Source organism: Nelumbo nucifera, chromosome 5 (assembly GCF_055504915.1).
Source record: "Nelumbo nucifera cultivar China Antique chromosome 5, China Antique-T2T, whole genome shotgun sequence".
In the NCBI taxonomy this organism is placed as follows: Eukaryota; Viridiplantae; Streptophyta; class Magnoliopsida; order Proteales; family Nelumbonaceae; genus Nelumbo; species Nelumbo nucifera.
Window position 1 is genome coordinate 15,351,322 of NC_142653.1, and position 23,830 is coordinate 15,375,151.

The window sequence follows — 23,830 nt, forward strand, 5'->3', positions numbered from 1 at the left end:
TTTCATTGCCAGATGACCTACTTCCTCTTAATCTTTTCCTCCTATAAACCCATTTGTAGTTTTTCACGGGGCCTGCCCCTGCCAAACCAAGTTTTAGCCTGGAGAATATCTTCGTCACATGCACTGCGTTAAGATTTTTCAAGCTATTGAGATTTCTTGTTTATCGCCTCGCTTATATGGTTCTATTCCTTTTCATCAAGCTTGCTCCTACTTCCCAGATCATCACCCAATCTACCTGTCATCACCTCCTCGGATTTAAAACCATCCTCATCGCAGCTCCCCTCCAGACTCCCCACGCCTTCTCCGTCACTTGTTTCCCCTTTCCCCTTATTCTCATAATCTCTCTCATGTGTGTCACCTACAGAGACACGTCCTCTCCTTCCCCCCCCCCCTTCCAGCCTCTGTAAACCTGCATGGAGATCCACTCCCGACGTCAAAACAGCAAGCTTTCCAAAGTCCTGCCTGCTCCTATATGAAACTTCAGACGCAGCAGAGTTGCAAAAAACCTTGGCACCTCTACTGCCCAGGGTATAACTATCAGGCTCTTTATTCGCTAAATTAGTTGGGGTGCTTGCATGATTCATGCCTATTTCACCAATGAGACTCTACTTGTCGCTCTTGTCATACTTGGTGGTCACCCAGATCCACGTTTCTCCCTTACAGTTTCTGCTCTCATTCGGAGCACTTCTCACCATCGACCCACTTCTCTTAAGGGTTTTGAATATATAAGGACTTTCTCTTGTAATCTCTTATCTTCCTCTAATTTTTCTTCTTACCCTTTACTATTTCACCACTATTATGATCCTCATCTTCGTCTGGAATTGCATTTGGCCGAGACGCAAGCTTCAGACTGATCACGTGACTACTCAAATAATAGACGAGGCAACTCGTCCCCTATCGTATCGAGCCCCTCGTAGGCCCTTCCGAGTCACGTGACTACTAAAATAATCACATGACCTACTGTTGCTGAACCGGCCAGGCCTTGCATTCGGTCCCGTTTTTTTAGCTCGAATCGGTTCCGGCCACCTTTCAGAATACTTAAAACTATGTGGTCCCAAAACTTTTGGTGACGTGGCACCGCCCCCGTTAGCCTCAGCATAAGACATTGCGCCGAACTCAATTAAATTCGAACTGCAGTCTTCATTAGGTCTTTCTTTCCCAACAAGCCCGCGTGCAATCGCTACTTTGAACTTCGGTCAATAGTCTTTGAAGTTTGAACCGTTGTCTGTCCTCTCCCCTCCATGTGTAACCCATCCTTCTAGCAAGTCATCGTCTTCTACCTTGGAGCATTTCGCCGATAGAGACATTTTGGCTTCCAACAAAACCCAGACCTTCAACCAGAGACCATCAGCGAGCAGACTAATGCATCTAAGAATGTCTTCAGGCTTCAATCCTGCAATTCTAAGACTCGCGGCGTGCAGATCTTGAAAATTATAAGCAATCAATGCTCCATCCAGAATCTGTATCAATCTTTCAATGGTTTCCGCGTTCCAAAGATTAAAGCGGAGACCCACGAGCTTAATCTCAAGATTTTCTACAGAGATGGGTATCTGATTACAAGATATATGCCAGACCTCCACATTTACCAAGCCATCTGGAGGCCTCCGCATTTACAATAGAGATGACTATATGCAACATTTGTAAAAAAAAACAACTAAACTAAATAACTACTATATTAAAAGATATGACGCCTAAAATGGATATTTGCATGTAATAGATAAAGAGTAGTTAATCAAAATGGATCTCTTTGTGTCATTTATCAAAAAAAAAAAAAGGGATCTCTTTGTGGTATCTCAAAACAGAACGCCTTTCATAACCCTAATATATATGCAACGTTTTATACATATTAAAAAATCCAGTCCTTTCACCAGTAGCAAGTGGAAATCCTGGCATTTGTAAAATAGAAACCTTTGTAAATGCCTGGGAAATATGGAGTTAGTTCAATGGTAAAATCTCCAACCAGCTTTGACTACTAGTTGGGTAGAAATATTGAGTACAGAATATCCCAAGTAATTAGCACGATTATTTTGGGTTTGCAGTTATTTTTAGTTAGGAATGAATCTGTTGATATTAACATTCATGGACTAATGGTAGAATAATGAAGTTTGACCATAGAAAGTGTGTAAAGATGCACTCCAAAAGAATAAAAACTAAATAACTTAGACCCGATGAGATTAGTTGAGCACTCCATGAGGACTGGGAATCAGCATTCTGAAGAAACTCTCATATCATCATCGTCATCATACCAGAGTAGAAGCAACATGCAGCCATCTAATAATTCTTGGTATCATTAGAACTACTGAAGGACCATTAACTGGTGTGACGATAAACTCTCAGGCTGACAACCATGAAAAAATGGTTTTAAGTCTGACAGCACAGCAGTACTATAATACCAGAGATTAGGTTTGTATCAAGTCCACCCCTCCCAAGATCCTGAACTGCCAGGAACAGCACTGAGTGGTGAACTTTATTTTTATTTGAACTGCTAATAAGGCCATGTAGAGAAAAGATTGATTGACGGGTAATCAGACTTTGAATCTTTACAATTCAAGAACCCAAAGAACGGAACTGGGACACATACTAAGACCGTATAATATTGCAAAATAGGGTTTCAGGGACAAAAACCAATCAGCATTAAATATTGTAACTACTGATACTAAAAATTGGATTAGTGAAGATTGGAACTTCCACATCTATAAAATCCCCTGAAGGGGAATAGCACAAATAATATAGAAATGATTCCATTATCACCAGAAACACCTGCTATGCAATAGATTTATTTAAGAATACCTAAAATTAGCATCTTTTTTCCAGAAACAGATCAAGTAACTTCGTTAATCAAAATAAAAGAATAAGAGAGTAGTTTTTTTTTTAAGAGTAAAAAGAGAAATTTCAATAAAAAATAAGAAAAAAGTACAATCCAAGAGGTGACAAGTTGGGCAATGACATCTGAGAGGAATTACATCTGAATTTCAAGTATATTCCAAAAAAAAAAAATTCCCCCAAATCTGCTTTACTAACTTGGGCAAAATTTGGGAGCACCCAAGCCCAACCGGCCACTAGCTTCCCAACCACAGCCACCAATGATTCAATGTTCTTAGACTTGTCTTTGAATAGCCTTCTATTTCTTTCACTCCAGAGGGCCCAACAGAAAGCAAAAGAGATACAGCTCCATATTATCTTTGCTCTCCTATTGCCTCTAATTCTTGGCCAGGCTGAGAAGATTTCAGCAGTTGATCTTGGCCGAAGTACATCGACTCCAAACAGTGAAGAATAGAATTTCCAAATAAATATTGCAACCCTGCAGGTGTAGAACAGATGGAAGACTGTCTCTTCATCAGAGCTGCACATAACACAGTAATTGGCCTAGCTGAAAGCCTACTCATTAAGTGATCGGTAGTTATTAAGTTATCCAAGGGAACCAACCAGGCAAAGGCTTCCACCCTAGGAGGAACTGGGTTCCCCCAGACCCCAACCACTTGATCTGAAACCATTTGATCTTTCACCAAAGCCAGATAGAAGGATTTCACAGTAGCCTGCCATTTCTGCACTCTTTCAACCATAATCCATCCCTCAAGGATGCTGAAACTGATGCCTGCTGTAACTTTTCCAGCAACTGAATGCACTCTTCCAATTCCCATCCAACAGAGGTCATCTAAATTAAGGACACCAAATAACCTGATCACCCCCTCAGCTCAAAACATTGGTAAATCTTGACTTGATGATCAGATGGCCAGTATAGCTGTGGGCACACCTCAGAGAGCTTCCCTACTTCACATCACTCGTCCTCCCAAAACCTTGTACTTGATCCATCACCCACCTTGAAACTTACTAGAGATTTGAAGTCTTGGTTAAACTACATTATCCCTTTCCAAACACTCACCCCACAACAGCTCCATAGCTCCTTCAATTCCCACCCAAACCTCACCAACCAATATTTTCCAACAAAAACCCTGCAGTCCTCCATAGAGACTCCCTCTCCCTGTCCAGCCCAAACCTCCACAGCCACTTACCCAAGAGAGCCCTGTTGAAAATTCTAATTCTTCTAATTCCCAGACCGCCCTCTCCTTTTGATTTGCAAACCTTGCCCCAATTCACCATATGCAATTCCTTTGCTCCCCCTACTCCTTCCCACAAGAAGTCTCTCTGAAATTTCTCAAGTTTTTCAGCCACCCTTACTGGAATCTTCAACAAAGAGAGGAAGTGTACATAGAGCTAGGGGTGTCAACAGTATTTGAAAATCAGATTTAGAATTCGAGATTTGACATAACCGAATCAATTTTTAATAATTTGAATATCATAATCGGTCGGATTCAGATATTCTATTCATACTGTTTAAGTAATCGAATTGAATTTGGATATGATCTGATTCTATTCGATCAATTATTTAATTCTTATATATAATACTTAAATATTCTATATAATTTTATATAGAATATTTTTATCAATATTTTTATATATATTTAAATTATGTAAATAATTTATATATTTATATATTTTATAAAAATTAAACATTTATTTTATATATTTAATTACCTAAATTAATTAATCGGTCAAATTCAGATCGAATCAAATATTTGAATATTTAATTGAATTTGAATTCGAACTTTGATTTTCAATATCCATCAGATATCAAATCGAATTCGAATATCAAATTTTCTAATTGGATTCGCATTCAGGTATTGCCTAATTCAATTCGAATTCAATGTGTTTACACCCCTACATGGAGCAACCTCCTGGGTATGTTGCTCGGAGGGAGACAAGGAAAGTGTGCATGCTACATAAGGCAATTTATGGACTGAAATAATCACCAAGGGCATGGTTTAGCCAATTCAGTATTGTGGTGCAAGAATTTGGTTTAAAACAATGTAGCGTTGATCACTCAGTATTCAGCAGAAATACTCCTAGGAAAATTATTTTAGTAGTTTATGTTGATGATATTGTTCTCACAGGTAGTAATATGCAGGGAATTAGTGAATTGTAGCAGTTCTTGCAACAACATTTTCAAACCAAAGACCTTGGCCCATTAAAGTATTTCCCGGGAATTTAAGTAGTTAGATCAAAGTGGGGAATTACTTATTACATTGCAAACATATTTTAGATTTATTGGATGAAACAGGATTGTTGGGAGCCAAACCAGTTGAGACTCCTATTACCTGTCTTGATATATCCTTCGCTATGGAAGTGTTGAGCTAGTTTATGCCCCAAATTGATAGGGAGTATTAAAGTATATTTAGTAAGAGTAGAATAGTCTTTTACATCTCAGCATTAAGCTTCTTAGTCTTTCTTGTAAGTGGTACTTATTACTTAAACAGGGTATAACTGTAATTTTCTCTTTAGTTAAGAAGATATATATAAGATGGATCAACAGCTAGGAAGATACAATTTAAACCTCTCTTAGCTTGGAGGTCTAACTAGAGCAAACAGCTCAAATAGAACCCAATATAAGGATTAATTAAAGAGGGAGACTATGTTAATTGAATTTCTATAAGGTTCTAAAGGAGATTCCTCTATGATGGATGAATTCAACCAAAGGCTTTGCAAAAGTAAAATAGCAAGCTTCATCCTCTATCAAATTCATCAGCATAACAATTGTTCATAGACTCTGTATTATGTATATGATATAAAAATATACTATATATTAGTTAGTTTATCAAGCTTTCAAGCCAAACTCGAACTTATTGAATATTTAGTTGAACTGAACTCAAACTGAAGAATAGATGTAGAATTGAACTTGAACTTGAATATAGGGGTATTTTAGTTGAACTGAGCCAAGACATGCCGAAGTTCAGCTCGGCTCAATTCAACTGCACTCCTAGGGAGGGGTAAAAAGATGAATAGTCTTCACATTACTTTTTTGATAGATAAAAGCAAATTTCATTAAGGAAAAGCCAGAAATGTTATGAAGTAACAGGAGGAGCTGTGAGGTGAAAGCTCCCCCAAAAACAACAAAAATGGATTGCAATTGAACCTAGAATAGATGGTCCCTAACAAAGACTCAAAAACAAAGGCTTACAATCCCCAACAAATCTGCCAATTATAATGGAAGCTTGAAAAAACATAAAAATTCATTAATAAGGAATATGTAGACATCGCGAATGTTATGAGTGCATCCTCCATATGGGGAAAACACTTACCCACAATAATATAGAGCACCAGAGATTTATAAACAACAAAGATATTATCAGATTTTAACATACATAGCTATCATTTTGATTGCTTAAAAAGTTCCTTAAACAAAGTTTCTATATATGCTGACAAGCGTGCACTTTTACAAGCAACGGGTAAGAGTAGTATTTAACATACCCTGGTAAATTACGATGGACCAAGCCTCTAACACATTTATCTCTGGAAAAACAAAAGTTACGATAAAGAAATATAATCAATACTCCAGCATAATTTTTACTTGTGCAATAGAGATAGACAATTTTGTTTCTAAGAACAGGTGTTTAAAAATTAAGTGCCCAATCACCTGAGAACAGGATCTAATCCCCCTTGTACAATCCCAAACAAGTTTTGTTCACTTGGTCTCTTGTGAGCTGTCCTTCATGGGAATCAAAGAAAGAAATAAATAATTATTAGTAACATAGGGTTTAGGAAAAATAAGCAATGTATAAATGACAATTGAATCTAGGAAACTTGACCTTGGGAAGCCATCTTTATGCCCACTGCTATAAATATTTTAGTGGGATGTTTTAAAAACATCATCTATACTATATAACACTGATACTTTATTGGTTTCTCTGTAAGACCAAAAGGTTAAATCAAAATATTTTACAACATTAGGTTAATACCTGCCTCTCATCTGTTTATACTCATTTATTTTTCTCTTTTCTCTTTCATGTGCCACTTAACTCATGTTTTTTTTTAATTATGCTGCTCTTCTTTTTCTAGATTATACTATCAGTCCATCATTTATATGAGGAAATATTGTTCTTAGTTAACTTCCCTATTATCTTTCTCACATTACCACAGAAGATTCCAAGTGCTAAAATTTGTAAACACTCCAGCCAATAAATGCATAGTTGTCAAACAGAAATAAAACTGAAAACAAGAACTTGTAGTGTTAATCCTAATCATCATCATCATCATCTAAGCCTTGTCCCAACTAGTTAATCTTAATAACAACTATAACTCTATAAATTAAAAAATATATATGTGATAATCTTTGATGTTGTATAATTACCAGCTATACATCTATCTATCCAACGAAGAGTGCGATACATAGCCTCCTCAATCCGTGGCCCAGTAATGGTGGTTTTCACAACATCATCAAGGGCCATGATAATATCTGCTCCAATTCTATTCTGCAAAAGTTGTAGGGAGATCAAATAAATGCATGAAATTTATAAAAGGTAGCAATTTCCAAGACTGCAAATTGCTAAGGGGCAAAAAACAAAATCAATCATGACTTTTTATGATAGCAGGCACACCACATTGATTTGAATATTAAACCTTTAGAAGGCATGCCACTCTAATTTGAATATTAAACTTTTGATGATGACAGTTCTTCAAATACAGATCTGAAAGATACTTGTTTATTTTGGTAGGACCTGAGGAAACTCAGGCCAAACAAAAGAGAGAAATGCCAACAAAGCAATTAAAGAAAAAAAGATAAGTAGGTTACTTAAAAATGTATTTTCTTCACTAATCAAAAAAAAGAAGAAGAAAATATATTTTCTTTTTGTAGATGGAATCTGTGACAGTTCTTCAAATACAGATCTGAAAGATACTTGTTTATTTTGGTAGGACCTGAGGAAACTCAGGCCAAACAAAAGAGAGAAATTCCAGCAAAGCAGTTGAAGAAAAAAAGTAAGTAGGTTACTTAAAAATGTATTTTCTACACTAATCAAAAAAAAAAGAACAAAACATATCTTCTTCTTGTAGATGGAATCTGTGACAGTGGGGCCACAAACTCAGAGGAAGCAATTACATCCATCAACAATGGATCACTCTCATCGAAATATGCATTCCATTATGTGCATCTATTACATATCACTTTATTGGATTTGAACATCAGTGGCTAAGAAGATGGAGAAAAATTCAAAAGGATTTCTTATGGGAAGGTAAGAAAGAAGAAAAACACATTTGGCCAAGTGGCACCGGGTATTCTGTCAATTACATTTCTAAGCAGACACAATTTGAAACTTACGACTGAAGAACAAAGGTCTTCTAGAAAAGTGGTTATGGTGGTTTAGGGAAGAAGGTGTTCCAGGGACATGGTCATCATATGGCACTCGCAACTTGGGATGAGATTCATGTGCTACTCATAATTACCGGGTTTTGTGTGGAAATGAATTATGAGAACATATGATGATTTTATCCCCAGTTCCTACTTCAAGGCAGATAATGGGGAAAGGACCGGGCTTTGCGACAACAGTTGATGTGAACCAAGCAGATTATGACAGGTGTCTAATGCTTTATAAGTTGAACCTCTCTTAGAAGAAAATAGTTTATAAATTCTTTGGAGTTAGAAATAAGTCTTTCCAAATGCACCTTTAGATACCAACCATTGCAAGGAGAGATCAAGAAATAATGTTTTAATGCTTTTATTGAAGATCTTAGAGGAAATACATGTGGAACCAGGAGCGAAGACAAACATTTGTTTGCAGTAGATCATTTTATGAAGCTTCATAGAGGACACAAAGTGTTGCATGAAGATATATGAAAAGCATGGCTTCTCCATCACTCAACAAGTGGAAACATTAACAGGGTGATACTTGCGCTAGATAAACTGAAGAGAAAATAACTCATATTGGTGAGTAAATAAGTTAAATGCAGGAAACAAGGATTTTATCAGTTGTCATATAACCAAATAAACTTTTTTCTCTATTCTATTTATTTCTACGAGGGAAGGCTCCAGATACACCACATCCATATGAGTTACTACAAAGATGGCCTGTGGTCCCTTTTGAGGTGAAAGAGCGAAGCTCATAGAGCAATATACTATAGTATTCTGGTTGAAAGAGCCAAGTAAAAGAATATTCCAGGAATCCTCATTGCTATGTGAGATACCAGCTTATATGTTATAGATAAAGCTTTTAGTTTGAAACTTGAAAGAACCCAAGGGCATGAGAATATTTGATTTTGACCAAGACTAGGAAAAGAATGTCAGATGCAGATTGGGCAAGGTCTCCAATGGACAGGAAGTCTACAACAGGTTATTGTACCTTCTTGTGTGGAATATTGTCTCTTGGAAGAACAAAAAGCAGAGTGTGGTTGCTAGGAGTAGTCCTGAAGCTAAATACAGGGTAATGGCCCATGCTACCTGTGAACTAGTTTAGTTGAAGCATCTTCACGAGAATACGAGATGAATATCACAATAGTCAACCCATTAAATTGTTTTGTGACAACCAAGCCGCAACACATTGCCTCCAATCCAGTGTTTCATGAAAGGACTAAGCACATTGAAGTTGATTGCCATTTTGTGAGAGAGAAAGTAACAGGTGGAGAAATTGTTACTCCCTATCTAATATCTGAAGACCAAGTAGCTGATATTTTTACTAAAAGTTTGGGTTGCTCAAGGATGGATTATATTTGTAACAAGTTAGAACTTTATGATATATATACTCCAGATTGAGGGGGAGTGTTAGAATTGTTATAGTTAGTTGACACATTCTTGTCTTTTCCTTGTTATTTTTCTCTCTTATATCTATTGTAGCTTATCTAGGGGTATTGTTGTCATTTCAGCAACCAGTAAAATGTTAATACAAGCTGGGTCGACAGTGAGGAGAGTTGGTTCAGTTTCTCCTTGCTTGTCTCCCCTCTTTTCTTCTCTTTCTTTTCTCTTTCTTTTCCCAACCTTCTTCCTTTGCTTCTTTTCTCTTTTTCTTCTTTTATTGGGTTTAATCCAAAAGCAGTTTAGGGAATTGCCTAAGAGATCAAGACATGATGCAGGGTTCATTTATTTTTTGTATTGAATGTATATCCTCACATTTAGGGATCCTTATTATGGATAAAGGTATCCTTCTTTTCGCAAAAATACATCTTTTTTATACTTTTTTTATTATCAATAACAGCAACAACTTTTTTATACTAACAATATTACTTGCCTATCAAAACAAGGGGAGGAGGAAGTCAAGTTTTGATTCAGTTTGTTGAGAAATCTCGATCCTTTCAAGATTAGTATTTTTTTTCAGAAGCAGCTGCAGGTTCATCATCTAATTCTTTTTCAGGCTAGATGGTATTAGTCAATCCAAAAAATTCTACGCTACCATTTTGCTTGGACAAGAATATGTAGGGGCCTTCATTTTACAAAGTTAAAGGTAAAAATCAATTCAAGTTATGTTACCAAGGAGGCACCCCATTCAAAGAGAGGATGTCAGAGACTATCCCATTTCTGAATGGAAGAGTTGACTTTGCCATTCAGCTCAAATATCACATAGATCAGCAAAAGAGGTAGGTTCCCTTGTTGAAGATGATTTGGCTAAGGTTGACAGTTCAGAAAATAGTCCCTAGCTGCAACCATTCTTTTTCCCATAATGAACATCATCACTCCATTCACTTGCTTATGTCATGCATCAGTTTATTTTTTTCTGTTATCCATTTTTTTTTATGGATCAGTGGCTCACAATCAAAAGCATTTTATGAAAACGAATGGGAACCTCAACAGCATAAGCTGACTCTTAATAAGAAAATAAAATTACAACTAGTCTCCTGGACGAAAACCTGGGTCTGATTCCCCCAACTCAAGGAAATTTCTCCCCACTCCTTCCCTTGTTAGTGTACAGCAAAGCCATTGGTCAAGAGAAAAATGGACAGGTACAAAACAATCAGTCAAACATGTAACCAAATCTGAGAAAAGCCAGTTATGTAGTTTTAGACCCTCTTAAATTTATCAGTTCAAAAATGGAAAAAAGTAAGATATACCTACTTGGATTTGTATCGACTCCTCAGGTGTCAAGAGCATTGGCTTTCCATCAACAGGTGACTGAAATTAAGAAATTGAAGCCTTAACACACAGGCATGAACCACAATAATATCATTTCAATATGTTCTATATTTAAAAGATTTAAAAAGGAAACTAAGGGGGAAGTAGAAAAAATTGTCTGCAAAATAAGTAATCAAGCATCTCCCTAAAGGCATTTAATTTCATGAAATAAAAACATGAAAGTGCTAAGAGATGATGAACAAGATATTAAAAAAAATCAAACAAAATTTAAAATATTACACAAGCACAATATTCAGTTTCTGGATTACTTTCAAAACATAAGATTATCCAGATAAGACAAACAAAAGAAACAAGTCTTTGACATTTTGCTTTCTGATCCAATCAGAATCTATGGCCACATTTGTTTTTTACTGCACATCCACCATCATCAAGCCAAAAATAGATAGGTTAAACACCAAGAATATAAGAGTAAAAAATTATTTATTGATCTAAACAACAGATATGGCTTTCTCCATATTCGTGTCCTTTTTAATTAGGTAGCCATTAAATAATTTCTAAAGAATTAGAAGATGTTGATATGATAGAAGTAAAATTGAACAGACAATGAAGAGTAAATATCAGAGCTTAAAAAGAATGTGCATCCACTTTATACAGTTTCAACTCATGTCAGCAAAGCCTTTTAACAGGAGGGAAGCCTCCAGAGAGGAAGGAACACCAAGCAAGACTACATAATAATGGACAACATTGCCAATGTCATTTGCCTCAAAACATTGAAGAGACAACCTTGTCCAAAAGTAGTATGTATTAACCATGCTAGATAGCTCTTACAGAGATCTCAACTGTTAAGGCATTTTAGTGCCACCATCCCAATTTACCGCATCGTCTGCAGAAGTATTTACTTCTCCATAAACACATCTGAGGAAAAGGCACTCATTGATCTCCCTACTCAACAGTGAAACTCTGAAAAATAGGGCTCTGATCCAATGAGAATCATATCTTTTTTTTTATGAATGAAAGAAAGAAATAATTATTAAGAGGGAGAGAATCATATCTTTTTCCCTTCTCTGATTAAGTTTTATTAGAAAACTGGAGTGGGTTCAGCCTCCCCAAAGTACCACAGTTGCTGAAAGGCATCCATAATGAATATCGAGAAGATAGACTCTAGAAATAAATGGAATTTGGTACTCCTAGTTTTCCTTTATGAAACACTTTTAGTTATATACAGTTTAATAAAATATTATCGATGTTTTAATATTTTATACTTTTATACAATATACACTAAAAGTTAGATTCATACCAGTCCACCCATCCCCTAAGCCTTAGTTTTATTTATTTGAATAGCTTTATTTCTGTTTGTTATTCCTGCTGTAGTAGGCCTTCTTTATGGGCCTTAATACTTCTTCTTTTTATGTTTTTTAAGTCAGCCACCCAACTGGGGGCACTCATGTAACTTTACATACTTTATGTTTCAGCACATATTTAATAAAATTGAGAAATAGAGAGAGAGGACCAAATAGCTCTCTTCCTCTTCTCGTTTCTTCCATTCTCTTCTCTTCTTCCTCCTTTTTTCTTTTTTCTTCTATTTTTCAGATTTATTATAGGTGTGTTTTTGCAACTTGGTATCGAGCAAGTTCCCATTTTGATTAGTAGTAACCTATTTTGATTTCTATTTGCTTTTGTTCAATCAATGGAGAAAACTAGAGGAGAAACAAAATACCCCACAAATTCTGGGCTTGGGCATGGAGGGTCTAAGGAGACCCCACTCCTGAGAATTAGTGGGGGGTTTCTCCTCTCTTATGTGCTTTACCTTCTTCTTCGCCTTCAGAAAAACCTCTACAGACTTAGCCCAAGGGACATAATTCTCTCTATTCAGTTTAATGGAGGTCATTTGGACATTCACGTAATCAGTAGATATCATCACACTAGGTTTACTATCACTGTTATCTGCCATTGCCGAATTCCCTTACCACTGAATCCTGAGCACTACACACTACACACAGACACTTCACCGAAATCTGCACATTGATTTCAGCAATAATAAAGGTTGAAAGCCGTACTTGTAACACCACAAACCCTACTCTACAGCTACCAGAAGTTTCACCATTAAGTAAACACTACTTTCCTTCGAATCACACACAAACCAGCATAAACCCTAGCATACTGCAATCTGAAAACCCATCATACGATCTGTACCACACGTCTCATGTGTTCCATAACAGAAATTATGCATAAAAAAAACTCCTTACCTCATCGCCTGAAGATCAACCACACGAAGGAATGAAACACCACTACACCACACGCACCAACCCTACATTAATTAGGGGAGGGCTTAGAAACCACAACAACCAATCACCAACGACACCACCGGAGGCATAGAAACCTCTAAGGGAAGAAGGCGATCACTCCTTTTCAGCCCTTTTCCCAATCTCCAACCAACGGCTGAGAAATCCAAGAGAAACCCTAGTTCGAATGCGCAGAGAACAGAATTCTAGCAAGTCTAATTTGTTTAATGTTGCTCTGATACCATGTTGAAGTTCGGCCTGCCCTAGAATTTTGTTTTGTTTGTTAGCTGAAAAGTAAAGTAAACAGCAAGAAGGAAAAGAGAAAAGAAGAAGGAAGAGAGAGAGGAAGAAGAAGAGAAAAGGTCTGGTTCAAATTAGGAAAAAGTCAACCCTAGTTTCAGCCAAACCTGTTATTATATTATTAATACATTGGAAAAGACAGAAGTGCCCTTATTTAAGTAAGAGGCACTCGAACTAACATAATAGTAAACATCAGCATTCTCAACAGGTACAAAGACCAAAATACCCCTTCACTAACAAAACATAAAATATTTTCAAGCATGTAAAACCCACAATCTTTTTTTTTTCCCTCAATTGTGTTACTTCAAGTAGCTAATGTGACGTAAAACATATTGCATTCCCGATTCTACAAGTCACCTTTGTACCAAGCCCCTCAAGGCAAGCCCAAACAAGTCTATGTTAGGGTCTTAAATTCTTAATTCTCACACAAAAAAAAATAATGATTTTACAATTTTAATTGCCTTTTAAGAAGATATTTTATTAGGATTAATGAATTAACAACATTATCAAATAGGGGGTTCTCAAAGCTTGAGTGTTATTAGCTTGTATGACATGTCCAGACATTTCATATGTTGTGAGTGCAATTAGCCAATCTATGCATGCCCCTAGATACACACATATGGTTACTATAGAAAGGGTGCTATGTTATCTAAAAGGCATTTCCAGGAATGGCATACTCTTTGCCAACATGGTCATATAAAAATTAAACGCCTACACAGATGCTAACTGAGCAGGTAATATAGATGACAGGAGATCCAAATTAGGTTATTGTGCTATGGTAGCTAGAAATATTGTTGTTTGGAGGAGAAAGAAGCAATTAGTGGTAGTTAAGTCTTCAGCTAAAGCAAAGTATAGGGCTATGGCCCATGGGGTTTCGAAATTGTTATGGCTTAGATCTCTCCTAATGAGATGGATAACACTTGTGATAAGCCCCTAATGTTATACTGTGACAATCAAGATGCTATTAACATTACTCATAATTCAGTTCAGGATGACAAAACTAATCACAAGTGGCCTCAGGGGAAGTATGTCTTCATTTCATTGCTTTAGAAGAATAACTAGCAGACTTTTTGAGTAAGGGAGTTCCCAAGGCAAAGCTACAACATTATGTAAGCAAGTTGGGCATGATTGACATCTATGCTCAGCTTGAGGGGGAAGCGTAGAGAAATTGGGCTGAACGGGCCTTAGTTTTATTAATTTGAGTAGATTTATTTCAGTTTGTTATTTCTACTGTTGTGGACCTTCTTTATGGGCCTTTATACTTATTCTTTTTATGTTTTTTAAGTCAGCTGCACAACTAGGGGCACTCATGTAACTTTACATACTTTATGTTTTCAGCACATATTTAACAAAATTGAGAGAGAAAGAAAGGGGATTGAATAGCTCTCTTCCTCTTCTCTTCTTCCTAAATCTTCTTCTGAACTTCTTCCTCCTTTTTCCTCTTTCTTCTGTTTTTCATATTTATTGCAGGTGTGTTTTGCAACTGAAAGATTGCTTTAGAGTTGGGCAAGGTGCTCGAGTCTTTTTGTTGGAATGCTAGCTAGCTCACCCTCTGATAATTGGTTGTCCATTATTTTGAATTTTTTGTATAGGAGATGATTGTATATGTACTGTGCATATTGATACTAGCACACTTTTGTATCGAGGTGAGGGCTTCTTGCTCTCTCCTCACATTTCATATAATAATACATACTTTTTCATCTTTCAAAAAAAAAAAAAAGACCCTACATGGATGGGACCAATATTAGGTAACAACCTTTTTATGAAAAGTTAAAAAAAATAATAATAGCATAAAAAGCATATTTATATGTAAACACTTAGATTTATTTTAGGTGGAGAAAGATGTGAGCCCGAATCTGCGGCCAGCAAAAAGCATGCTAACATACTGACAGCAAAGCTTCCAGCTGCACATTGGGAACCCCTCCCACACTTGTATTATACATTCATGCGGAGATGTTCTTGATCTGCAGCTGGATGCCATGCTGTCAGCGCGTTTGTTGGCAGCAGATCCCATCCCAGAAGATGCCATCTTGAATCATGTAATTAATTTTAAAAGCATCATTCTTATCTCTTCAAATGATGCAATTATTTACAAGAGTATGTCCTTTTACAACTTCAAAAAAAAATATTAACAAATATTTTCATAGATTAGTATTAGCAATGTTATAAAATTTTTGCAATACATGTATAAGAAATTTCTGAATTTCTGACATATTTATTATTTTTCACTGGTCAACATTTCCATCAAAACTGACATTTTAAACCTTGATCTCAACTATTAGGGGTCAGTTGCATGAATCTTCATCTTTCTCCCTTTCAATTGTTTTGGTTTTTCTACTGTAATACAAAGAAGTTATACTTCATCTAAACAATGAGCACATTCACTTTTAAGGAACTAGAGGAAGATGAGCATATGCATTGATTTTCCCACCTCTCATGGGTGAGCAACATCACAAGATGATACCTTCCAGGTTACTGTTTTAAAAGCAAGAAGTGCAACTAAAGAACAAGAGATTCCTAGGAGCACAAGACACAAGGCAATGTTTGTTCTTTAACAAAATAAGACACCACCTGTGATGAAAAACAAAAAGAAAATTTTGATATTTAAATCAAAATTCTGAAAGGAAATAAAATATCTTAAAAATCCTATTAGCTCAATTGGTTAAATAATTGTCTTAGTAACACAAAGGTTTTAACCTTAAAAGTTCAAGTCCTATATAGGCTAAATTGTTTAAACTCTAACCATCATAGGTACAACCTACACTATAAATAGTAAATAACCTATTTAACATCAATTTCAAGGTTACTCATCAAAACATAGCAACAAGCCAACTGAGGCACACCCTACAAAATGAGCCTCATCTGTGAGCCTATGCATACTTTCTAAAACACTGGTCCAGGACGTTTGAGGACCACATCTACTATGTCATGTAACAAATCCAAAGGTTGATCTTTCAGTTGATCTCCTAGTTTGCCTTAAGAGAGCCTCCCTAAGATGAGTACTGAAGAATATGCAAGGTGGATGAAACATGACACTTTCTCAAATGAAGTCTTTATGTGGTTTCCTCTTTGAAAACTATGAAGATTCCTACCCTGGAACATAAGTTCTGGGCATCCATGTTTTATCCAAAGTCTCCCTTTTTTTTGGCGGACACCAGTCCTTGCCAGAAGGGTACTAAACAGTAGATGTACACTGCAGAACTTTGGAGGACTCTGATTTCATTTTCTTGAGTTATTTTACCAGACCCGAGTAACGTCAAAGGATATATCAATGTTGATTTAATCATGGCTTGTAAGGAGTTTTAGTAGATGTGTACCTATAGCCCTATCCCATGGAACTTGCTCCATTTTGACTGCTGGTGCCCTTAGAAGGAGCAAAATGGTCATGTGTTTTAAAGGAAAAACTACCCCCATAGAATTGATAATTGAAAACTGGGAAGATAGAAAAGCAACTACTGTGGTGGTCCTCCACACTAAAGACATTGAGGGACTGAAACCTGATAGTTTTGGATACCAATAGGAATAGATTATCTTTGATTCTCCCTTTGATGTGTATGTATACAAAACGTTACATGTTCTTGCTGTAAGGAATGGTATGAATGGCTTATTTCTTATATACCCAGTTGGAGTTTTTCCCCTCCTTTTGCTAGTATTTACTATTTATAAAACCTACAAGATAAATGCACACAGGCACAAATAGAGGTTTTAATATTTCATGTGACACTATATAAATGTCTAAGTAATATGACCAAGAGAAAAGAGAGAAGAAACTTCAAGATGAAATAGATATGTATGCATGGTAGCCTTAAATTTAAGGGAGAGAATATGAGAGAGAGAGAGAGATTAAAAATCTTATGAACCAGCAATGCTTCCTAAAGTCTGACTAGCACATAGAAGTCACCTGAAAAGTTACACCTTCTTCAGTAATGTCAGCTAAATGCAACAATGATACCTGAAATAGCAGATAGAACATAGTATAAAAGCTTTGCTAAAGTTTAATCATAAATATTAACTCTTCGTATGACTTATACATATCAAAATGGAAAAGCCATCACCACAAAAAGTACAATACTTTCATTATTATTATTTCTTTTTGAAAGTAAGCTCGTAATCATTGAAATGCAAAAGAGTGACAGCAAAATCTAGAAACATAATGACAATCTTAAACTGAAACCATTTCTTTTCATAGTCCAGGAAAAAAAAATGTTTCTTCTTTCTAGATCAGTCATCATCATCATCTAAGCCTTGTCCCAACTATAGGGGATCAGTTACAAGAATCTAGTTTCGCCATTCTGTTCTGTTCAATGACATATTCATTGTCAAATTACGTATCTGTAGTACCAATCTGTATTGAGTAATAATGTATTTGTAAAAAAAAACATAAAGGAAACAACACAAACAAAACAACACTAAAGATACCCTCATATACAAGACCCACATTATTGCTCATTAATCCTAAACCATCATCCCATGGCAACTAGGAAGGCCGTATGACCACAATTTAGGAGTGATCATTTCTAGCCATGCTCAGCCTACAGTATATTAATAATTGCATATACATATTTTATATTACATAAATTTTTTAAACCCCCAAATTAACAAACAAAGATGCCATTGCCGAGGATCGAACCTGAGTCACCCGCGTGACAGGTGGGAATACTCACCACTACACACACGCACACATATATTATTTTATATTATATGATAATATTTTTTATCAGTAAGCAGTATTCAATTCATTAAATTACTGAAAAACATTACAAGGTGTATTCAAACAGAGAGAAAGTTAGAAGTCATGTTTGACAGCCCCTATTACAAATCTGCCAAGAACAAAACATCCCTATACACCCCTTGTTTTGCCAAGCTATCGACCATTCCATTTGCTGTTCTCTTTACCCATTTGAAGCTTGTGCCTAAATCCTTCGCCATGCTCTTGATTTGATGTCTGAAAATCCAAATACTTGAGCTGTTGCCATTCATCCAAGAGATTACCAGTTTTGAGCCTCCCTCAATCAAGGTTTAAAATTTCAACATGATATGCCTGATACAGGGCATACTTACCATATCTTTGGAAATTCAATATGGGATACGGTGGGAAATGGATGGTATTGTTTTTTTTCCACCGTATCAGGCATGTATCGAGGTGTATTGGTAGCGTATCGGTTGATACACTGCGAAAAAAATACAAATAAAAAACGGAAACAAAAAATGAGCCTTCTTTCACACACCCCCCCAAACAACTCTAAAACTCCAAACCTCATTCCTAAAGTGCTAGATCTGCAAAAAAAACACAAGAAAACAAGTGTATATCTTCAAGGTTTTTGATGATTTTTCAAGTTTTGAGAAAGGAAAGTTTTTTTTTTTTTCATAATATCTTGTGATTTCTTGTGTCTAAATATATGTTGATCTACATTTCTTGTGTTGAAAATCACAATTTTTTATGTTATGAGTATATCTATGGAAATTTTATACAGAGATTTGGGAAAAATATAAAATAACAAAAAAATTTGAAAATGTAATTTTTTATCTACCTATGAAGACTTAATATGCTTTAGATCTAAGGATGATCTATCATATATATATATAATGATGTGTTTCTTCATAAAACCCATTAAAATATATTAATTTAATATATGTATACCACATTAAGGCCTTATATATATTTTTTATCAACATCATTAAGGCCTTATATTTAATGTTATTGATATATTTTTATGATTTATTGAAGTATTTATAGTGTTTCCATGTGTATCTTAATTTTTCTTCGATACACGTGTATCCAAGGTGTATCCCAATACGTCTTTTAAAATTGTCTTTCTGATACACTTGGTGTTTCCGATACTTTGAACCTTGCTCTCAATCTCCAGATTCTTAAAATCAGGTTGTTTTGCTAGCTAAAGACCTTGATGTAAGGTTAATAATTCTGCTCTCACAAAGTCCCCTACTCCAATCGGCCCTAAATACACAGTCACCACTTACCTTGTAGCATCTCTGAATACTCCTCCAGTTCCTGACAGCCCTGGATTTCCTATTGAGCTTCCATCAAAGTTCAATTTTAATCTATTAGAATGGGGGCTTCCAGTCCATAATTATTCTATCTTTTAGAATTTCTGAATTTGCAACTTCAAACCAGGCTCTTTGAATATCATCTACAGGCACCCCTTTAAAGCTTCCAAGCTTTTTACCCTGTCTGCAGTCTTTAGTTCTTTACCTTTATACTTTCAACAATGTCTCCTAAACTCCTGCTCTTTTCCTTGAATATTCTTTCATTTCTTTCTTCTCAAACTGTCCAAATTGTTGTTGCCCTAGCTGCTTTACAAAGAAGTCTTCTCCCCTTCTTTTATTGTTTAAAAAATCATGAGTTGAACAAGGTAGTGATATTTTGTGGAGGGTCCCACCTGCAACCAAAGGGAGAGGAGATGCACAGCCAAATACAAGTCACAAAAGAACCGGATATAAGTGAGAAGTGGTTTCACCATTCGCCTTACATAAGACACACATATGAGGAGAAAGGCATTGCCTCCTTCTTTGAAGTACATCTTAGGTGTTTATCTTTCCAAGGAAAGCTTCCCAATAGAAGGCTTGTACTTTTGGAGGGATAGGCTTGCTCTAAACCTCTTTCATAGGACCCCCTGAGGCTATAAGGACTAGGGCGTCAAAGAAAGAGGCACAAGAAAAAAAGCTAGGAGCAGGTTTCCAAATTCTATTATCATCCACTCTTTTATCCAGAAAGGCAGACCCTAGTTTATTCAGCAGATCAATCAAAAGTTCATGACCTCTGTCTCTTAAACCCCTTCTGAAACCAAAGTCCCAATTCAAGCCAGAAGAAGTACTCTAGGAAAAAAACAATGGGTTTTTTATGGAAATTGGAGAGAGAGAGAGGGAGTACAGCAAAGGGAATTGGGCTTTTAAAGTAGTATCACCCAACCAAAATCTTCCAAAAAGAGAACTTTATTTCCACTACCAACACCAAACCTAGCGAAACTTAGGAAAGTAGGGAGTACCTCATAATGGCATTCCAAGGAAAAGCAGTTGAAGCAAGATGTAAGGCCTTCACATCCCAACCATTGTTCAAAGCCCCATGAATGCTATATTATATGATAATACTGTTCATGGATGGTCACCAAATCTTGGACAATTTTCTTATTGCCATTGAGTATTGACTCAAGAATTAGAATAGGAGAGCCAAGAGTGAGATGGACATGGAAAAGGCTTATGACCATGGTCAATGGGGTTTCCTACAACATTTAATAACAATGCAGTTTAAGTTGAAATGGAGAGAGTGGATAAAGGACCTGTTGTCTTCAGCCAGGTTTTCAAGTTCAACAATGCATGGATCACCAAAATTATACCTTGAGGGAAAGAGGGGTCTCAAACAAGGAAATCCGGTCTCCCCCCCCCCTTCTCTTTATTGTCATAATGGATGCACAAAGAAGGTTAATTAAAAGGGCAAGGGAAGGGGATTTTAAGGTGAGTCATGGTAGCCCCTCAATTTCCTTCCTTCAATTTGTAGATGACTCAATTTTTTTTCAAAAGCCAAAGCTGAGGATATGATGTTTATAAGATGTCTACTGATTTGTTTTGAGGCAGCTTCAGGGCTGAAAATCAAAATTGTAGGGAGTTGGATTCTGTTTTTGGCTGTAGATGTGGGTCACTTCCATCAAAATTTTTTAAGTCTTCCTTTTGGAGCAAATTATGAGTCGGAGCTGTCAACACCGACAATAGTTAGCAATTTGGTGGGCTGGAAGAACGCATATTTGTCAGGGGGGTAAGGTGACACCAATAAAGAATGCCTTATCTAGTTCGTCAATATATTTCTTCTCTTTGTTCATTGCACCAGGTTCAGTCTTCAGTGTTAAGCTCATTGAAGAAAGCAAGAAGAGATTTTTTGTGGGATAGGATGCATGATGATAAGAGATTTCACCTTGTTGCTTAGAATTAGTTTTGTTTACCAAAGGAGGTGAAAGTGGGCACCAAACCTCTTCATTCTATGAACAAAAACATTTTAGGAAAGTGATCATGGAGATACTGTGTTCAAAAGGAAGTGCTAAGGAGAAGGGTGATTAGGAGTAAATATAGCAGTCATGTATATGATTGGTCCACTGGGACTCTCCTCACTTATGGCACAAATATATGGAGAGGAGTAATGAAGATTCAAGAGTATTCTTAGAGCCATCAAAGTTGAGAATGGGGAAAGAATATCCTTTTAGAATGATATATGGTGTGGTTCAAGCCATCAAGACCACTAAGGCAGTCCTACCCTCACATGTACAATTTGGCCCTAAATAAAAAGGCATCCATTAGAGACTGTTCTGAGATCATAGCTAGGGATGTGGTCTGGTCTCCAGGAATGAATGATTGATTGGGAAATTGAGGAGCTGATTCATATGTTAAATAACAACACTCATCCAAGCACCGAAAATCAGATGAGGTAAACTACATCTAAGGCGGATTCCTTCTCTGTGAAGTCGTTTTTTTACTAAATTGAATGCATCTAACAGGTCACCAGTGGTTTGGAGGTGGATCTGGACTTCAAAAGCTCCATCTAAAACTACTTTCCTCTTTTGGTTTGCTATTCTGGACAAAATCTTGACTATTTTTGAAAATAAATAAAAATGAAAAATTTTATTAAATAATGAGAAGCAATCAGGTGACAAGATATCACCCCACAAATTCAACAGCCAAGACCTACATCATCACAAGTTCACAACCCTTCACCCCTTTTAAATACAGGATTTATTTACCCATGAATTAGAAAACAAGAGAACAGAACCAAACTCACTCCAATACCGAGAATCAATTCATAACCCAGCAACCCCCCTTAGTGTACAAAATCTTGACTATCAATCACTTGCAGTCCAAGGATATGCGTTTAGTTGACATCTGTAGCTTATGTAATGAGGAAGAATCAGTGTCTATTGCTCATCCATTGCAAATTCTCTTATAGCATTTGGAAGCATTATACCCAGTTATTTGGGGTTCATGTGGCCAGTGTTTTAAAAGCGCAGGGCACAAAAAAAAAGCACAAGGGACATTTTGCACCCAAGACTCGAGGCACATGGTGGGGTGTGTACTTTGCAAAGCAAGGCGCAAAAAATGCAAGAAAAAGCCAAAACTCAAATAAATGCAAAAAAATAAAAAATAAAACTATTGATTAAAAAATAAACTTAAATTCTAAAATAAATGCTTCAAAAACCTGTTGTTTCAAATTAAAATACATAAACAAAATATGTAAAATATATTCAAAATGAAATTGTAGAAATAAAATCAAACATAACATATAAAACATATTCAAGCATGTGAGACTTTCAATCACTTTATTTTTTCTCAATTGCATACTTCAAATGGCTAAGGTGATGTTAAACATTTCACATTCCTGATTCTACAAGCCGCCATTGTACCAAGCCCCTTGAGCCAAACCCAAACAAGTCCATGTTAGGGTCTTAAATTCTTAATCCTTATAAAATATTATAATTTTAATTGCTTTCTAAAAATATCTTTTATTAGGATGAATAAATAAACAACTTTAGCAAATAAGGGATTCTCGGAATGGTAGAATAAGCAAATAGGGGGTTCCAGTCTATTAAGAACTTGAATCTCAATCCAACCAATGCTTTAAAACAGGAAATCCATGGCCTTATGGTAGAATAGATACAAGATATAGCAATGATGGGGCATAAGGAGTTGAGATTCAATTTCTTAATAGAACAACTACTTGAGAAAAGCAAACTAAAAAGCCATAATATCTGGGAATGGAAAGAAAAATAATAGCCAACCATCTGAAAACCTCCAGAATCAGTAAGTAATGCTCTCGGCCAGTTCATAAATTTGTGAAGACCCCCCAATTCATCAATCAGTTCTGAGGTAGGACGAAGTGCCAAATGGTATGTATTCCCAAGCACTATTTGGCAACCAATTTCCTCGAGCTGATTTGTTGTTAAACCTTTTATTGTACCTATAAGAACAGGAAAACACGCACACACGTGTATAATTCATTTTGACTGCATCATGGTGCCACTATATATGCAAATACCATAGTTATATATAACACTCAAATAACATAAGTGCTGGTGAAATTATATTAAAAAAAAAGGTTTCCACAAAACCAGAACAAGTGCCATTAAGTAAGATTTTACTAATGGAATATTCATTCTAATATGGTATCTGCAAAGGTAAGTGAAAAATCTTGGAAAGAGATATTTTACATGTGTGCAACTATGTATTGTAATGAGAAAGAATAGACCAAACAATTGAAACTACAACCTTGTGTTCCTACAGGCATAAATAAAGGTGTTTGGCACACAAAGTGAGGGAGTGTCAATTGAGCTGCACGAGCACGATTGAACCTTGACAATAC

At 36.1% G+C, this 23,830-nt stretch overlaps 1 protein-coding gene across 6 annotated transcripts in view; it reads right to left on the reverse strand.

The window, feature by feature from the left end:
* LOC104604272 (uncharacterized) overlaps positions 1-23,830 on the reverse strand; it is a 43,289-nt gene that overhangs the window by 17,090 nt on the left and 2,369 nt on the right. For all 6 annotated transcript variants that reach the window (XR_002023063.2, XM_019198919.2, XM_010268568.3 and 3 more), the window contains 7 exons: positions 23,737-23,830; positions 23,250-23,428; positions 17,375-17,425; positions 10,874-10,930; positions 7,187-7,307; positions 6,473-6,539; positions 6,307-6,348 (listed from right to left, as the gene is read on the reverse strand). Coding sequence is in view for 5 of the 6 variants with exons in the window: in XM_019198919.2 (XP_019054464.1) it covers positions 6,307-6,348; positions 6,473-6,539; positions 7,187-7,307; positions 10,874-10,930; positions 17,375-17,425; positions 23,250-23,428; positions 23,737-23,830 (611 nt within the window). In the remaining variant the exon portion in view is untranslated. The remainder of the gene's footprint in view (positions 1-6,306; positions 6,349-6,472; positions 6,540-7,186; positions 7,308-10,873; positions 10,931-17,374; positions 17,426-23,249; positions 23,429-23,736) is intronic.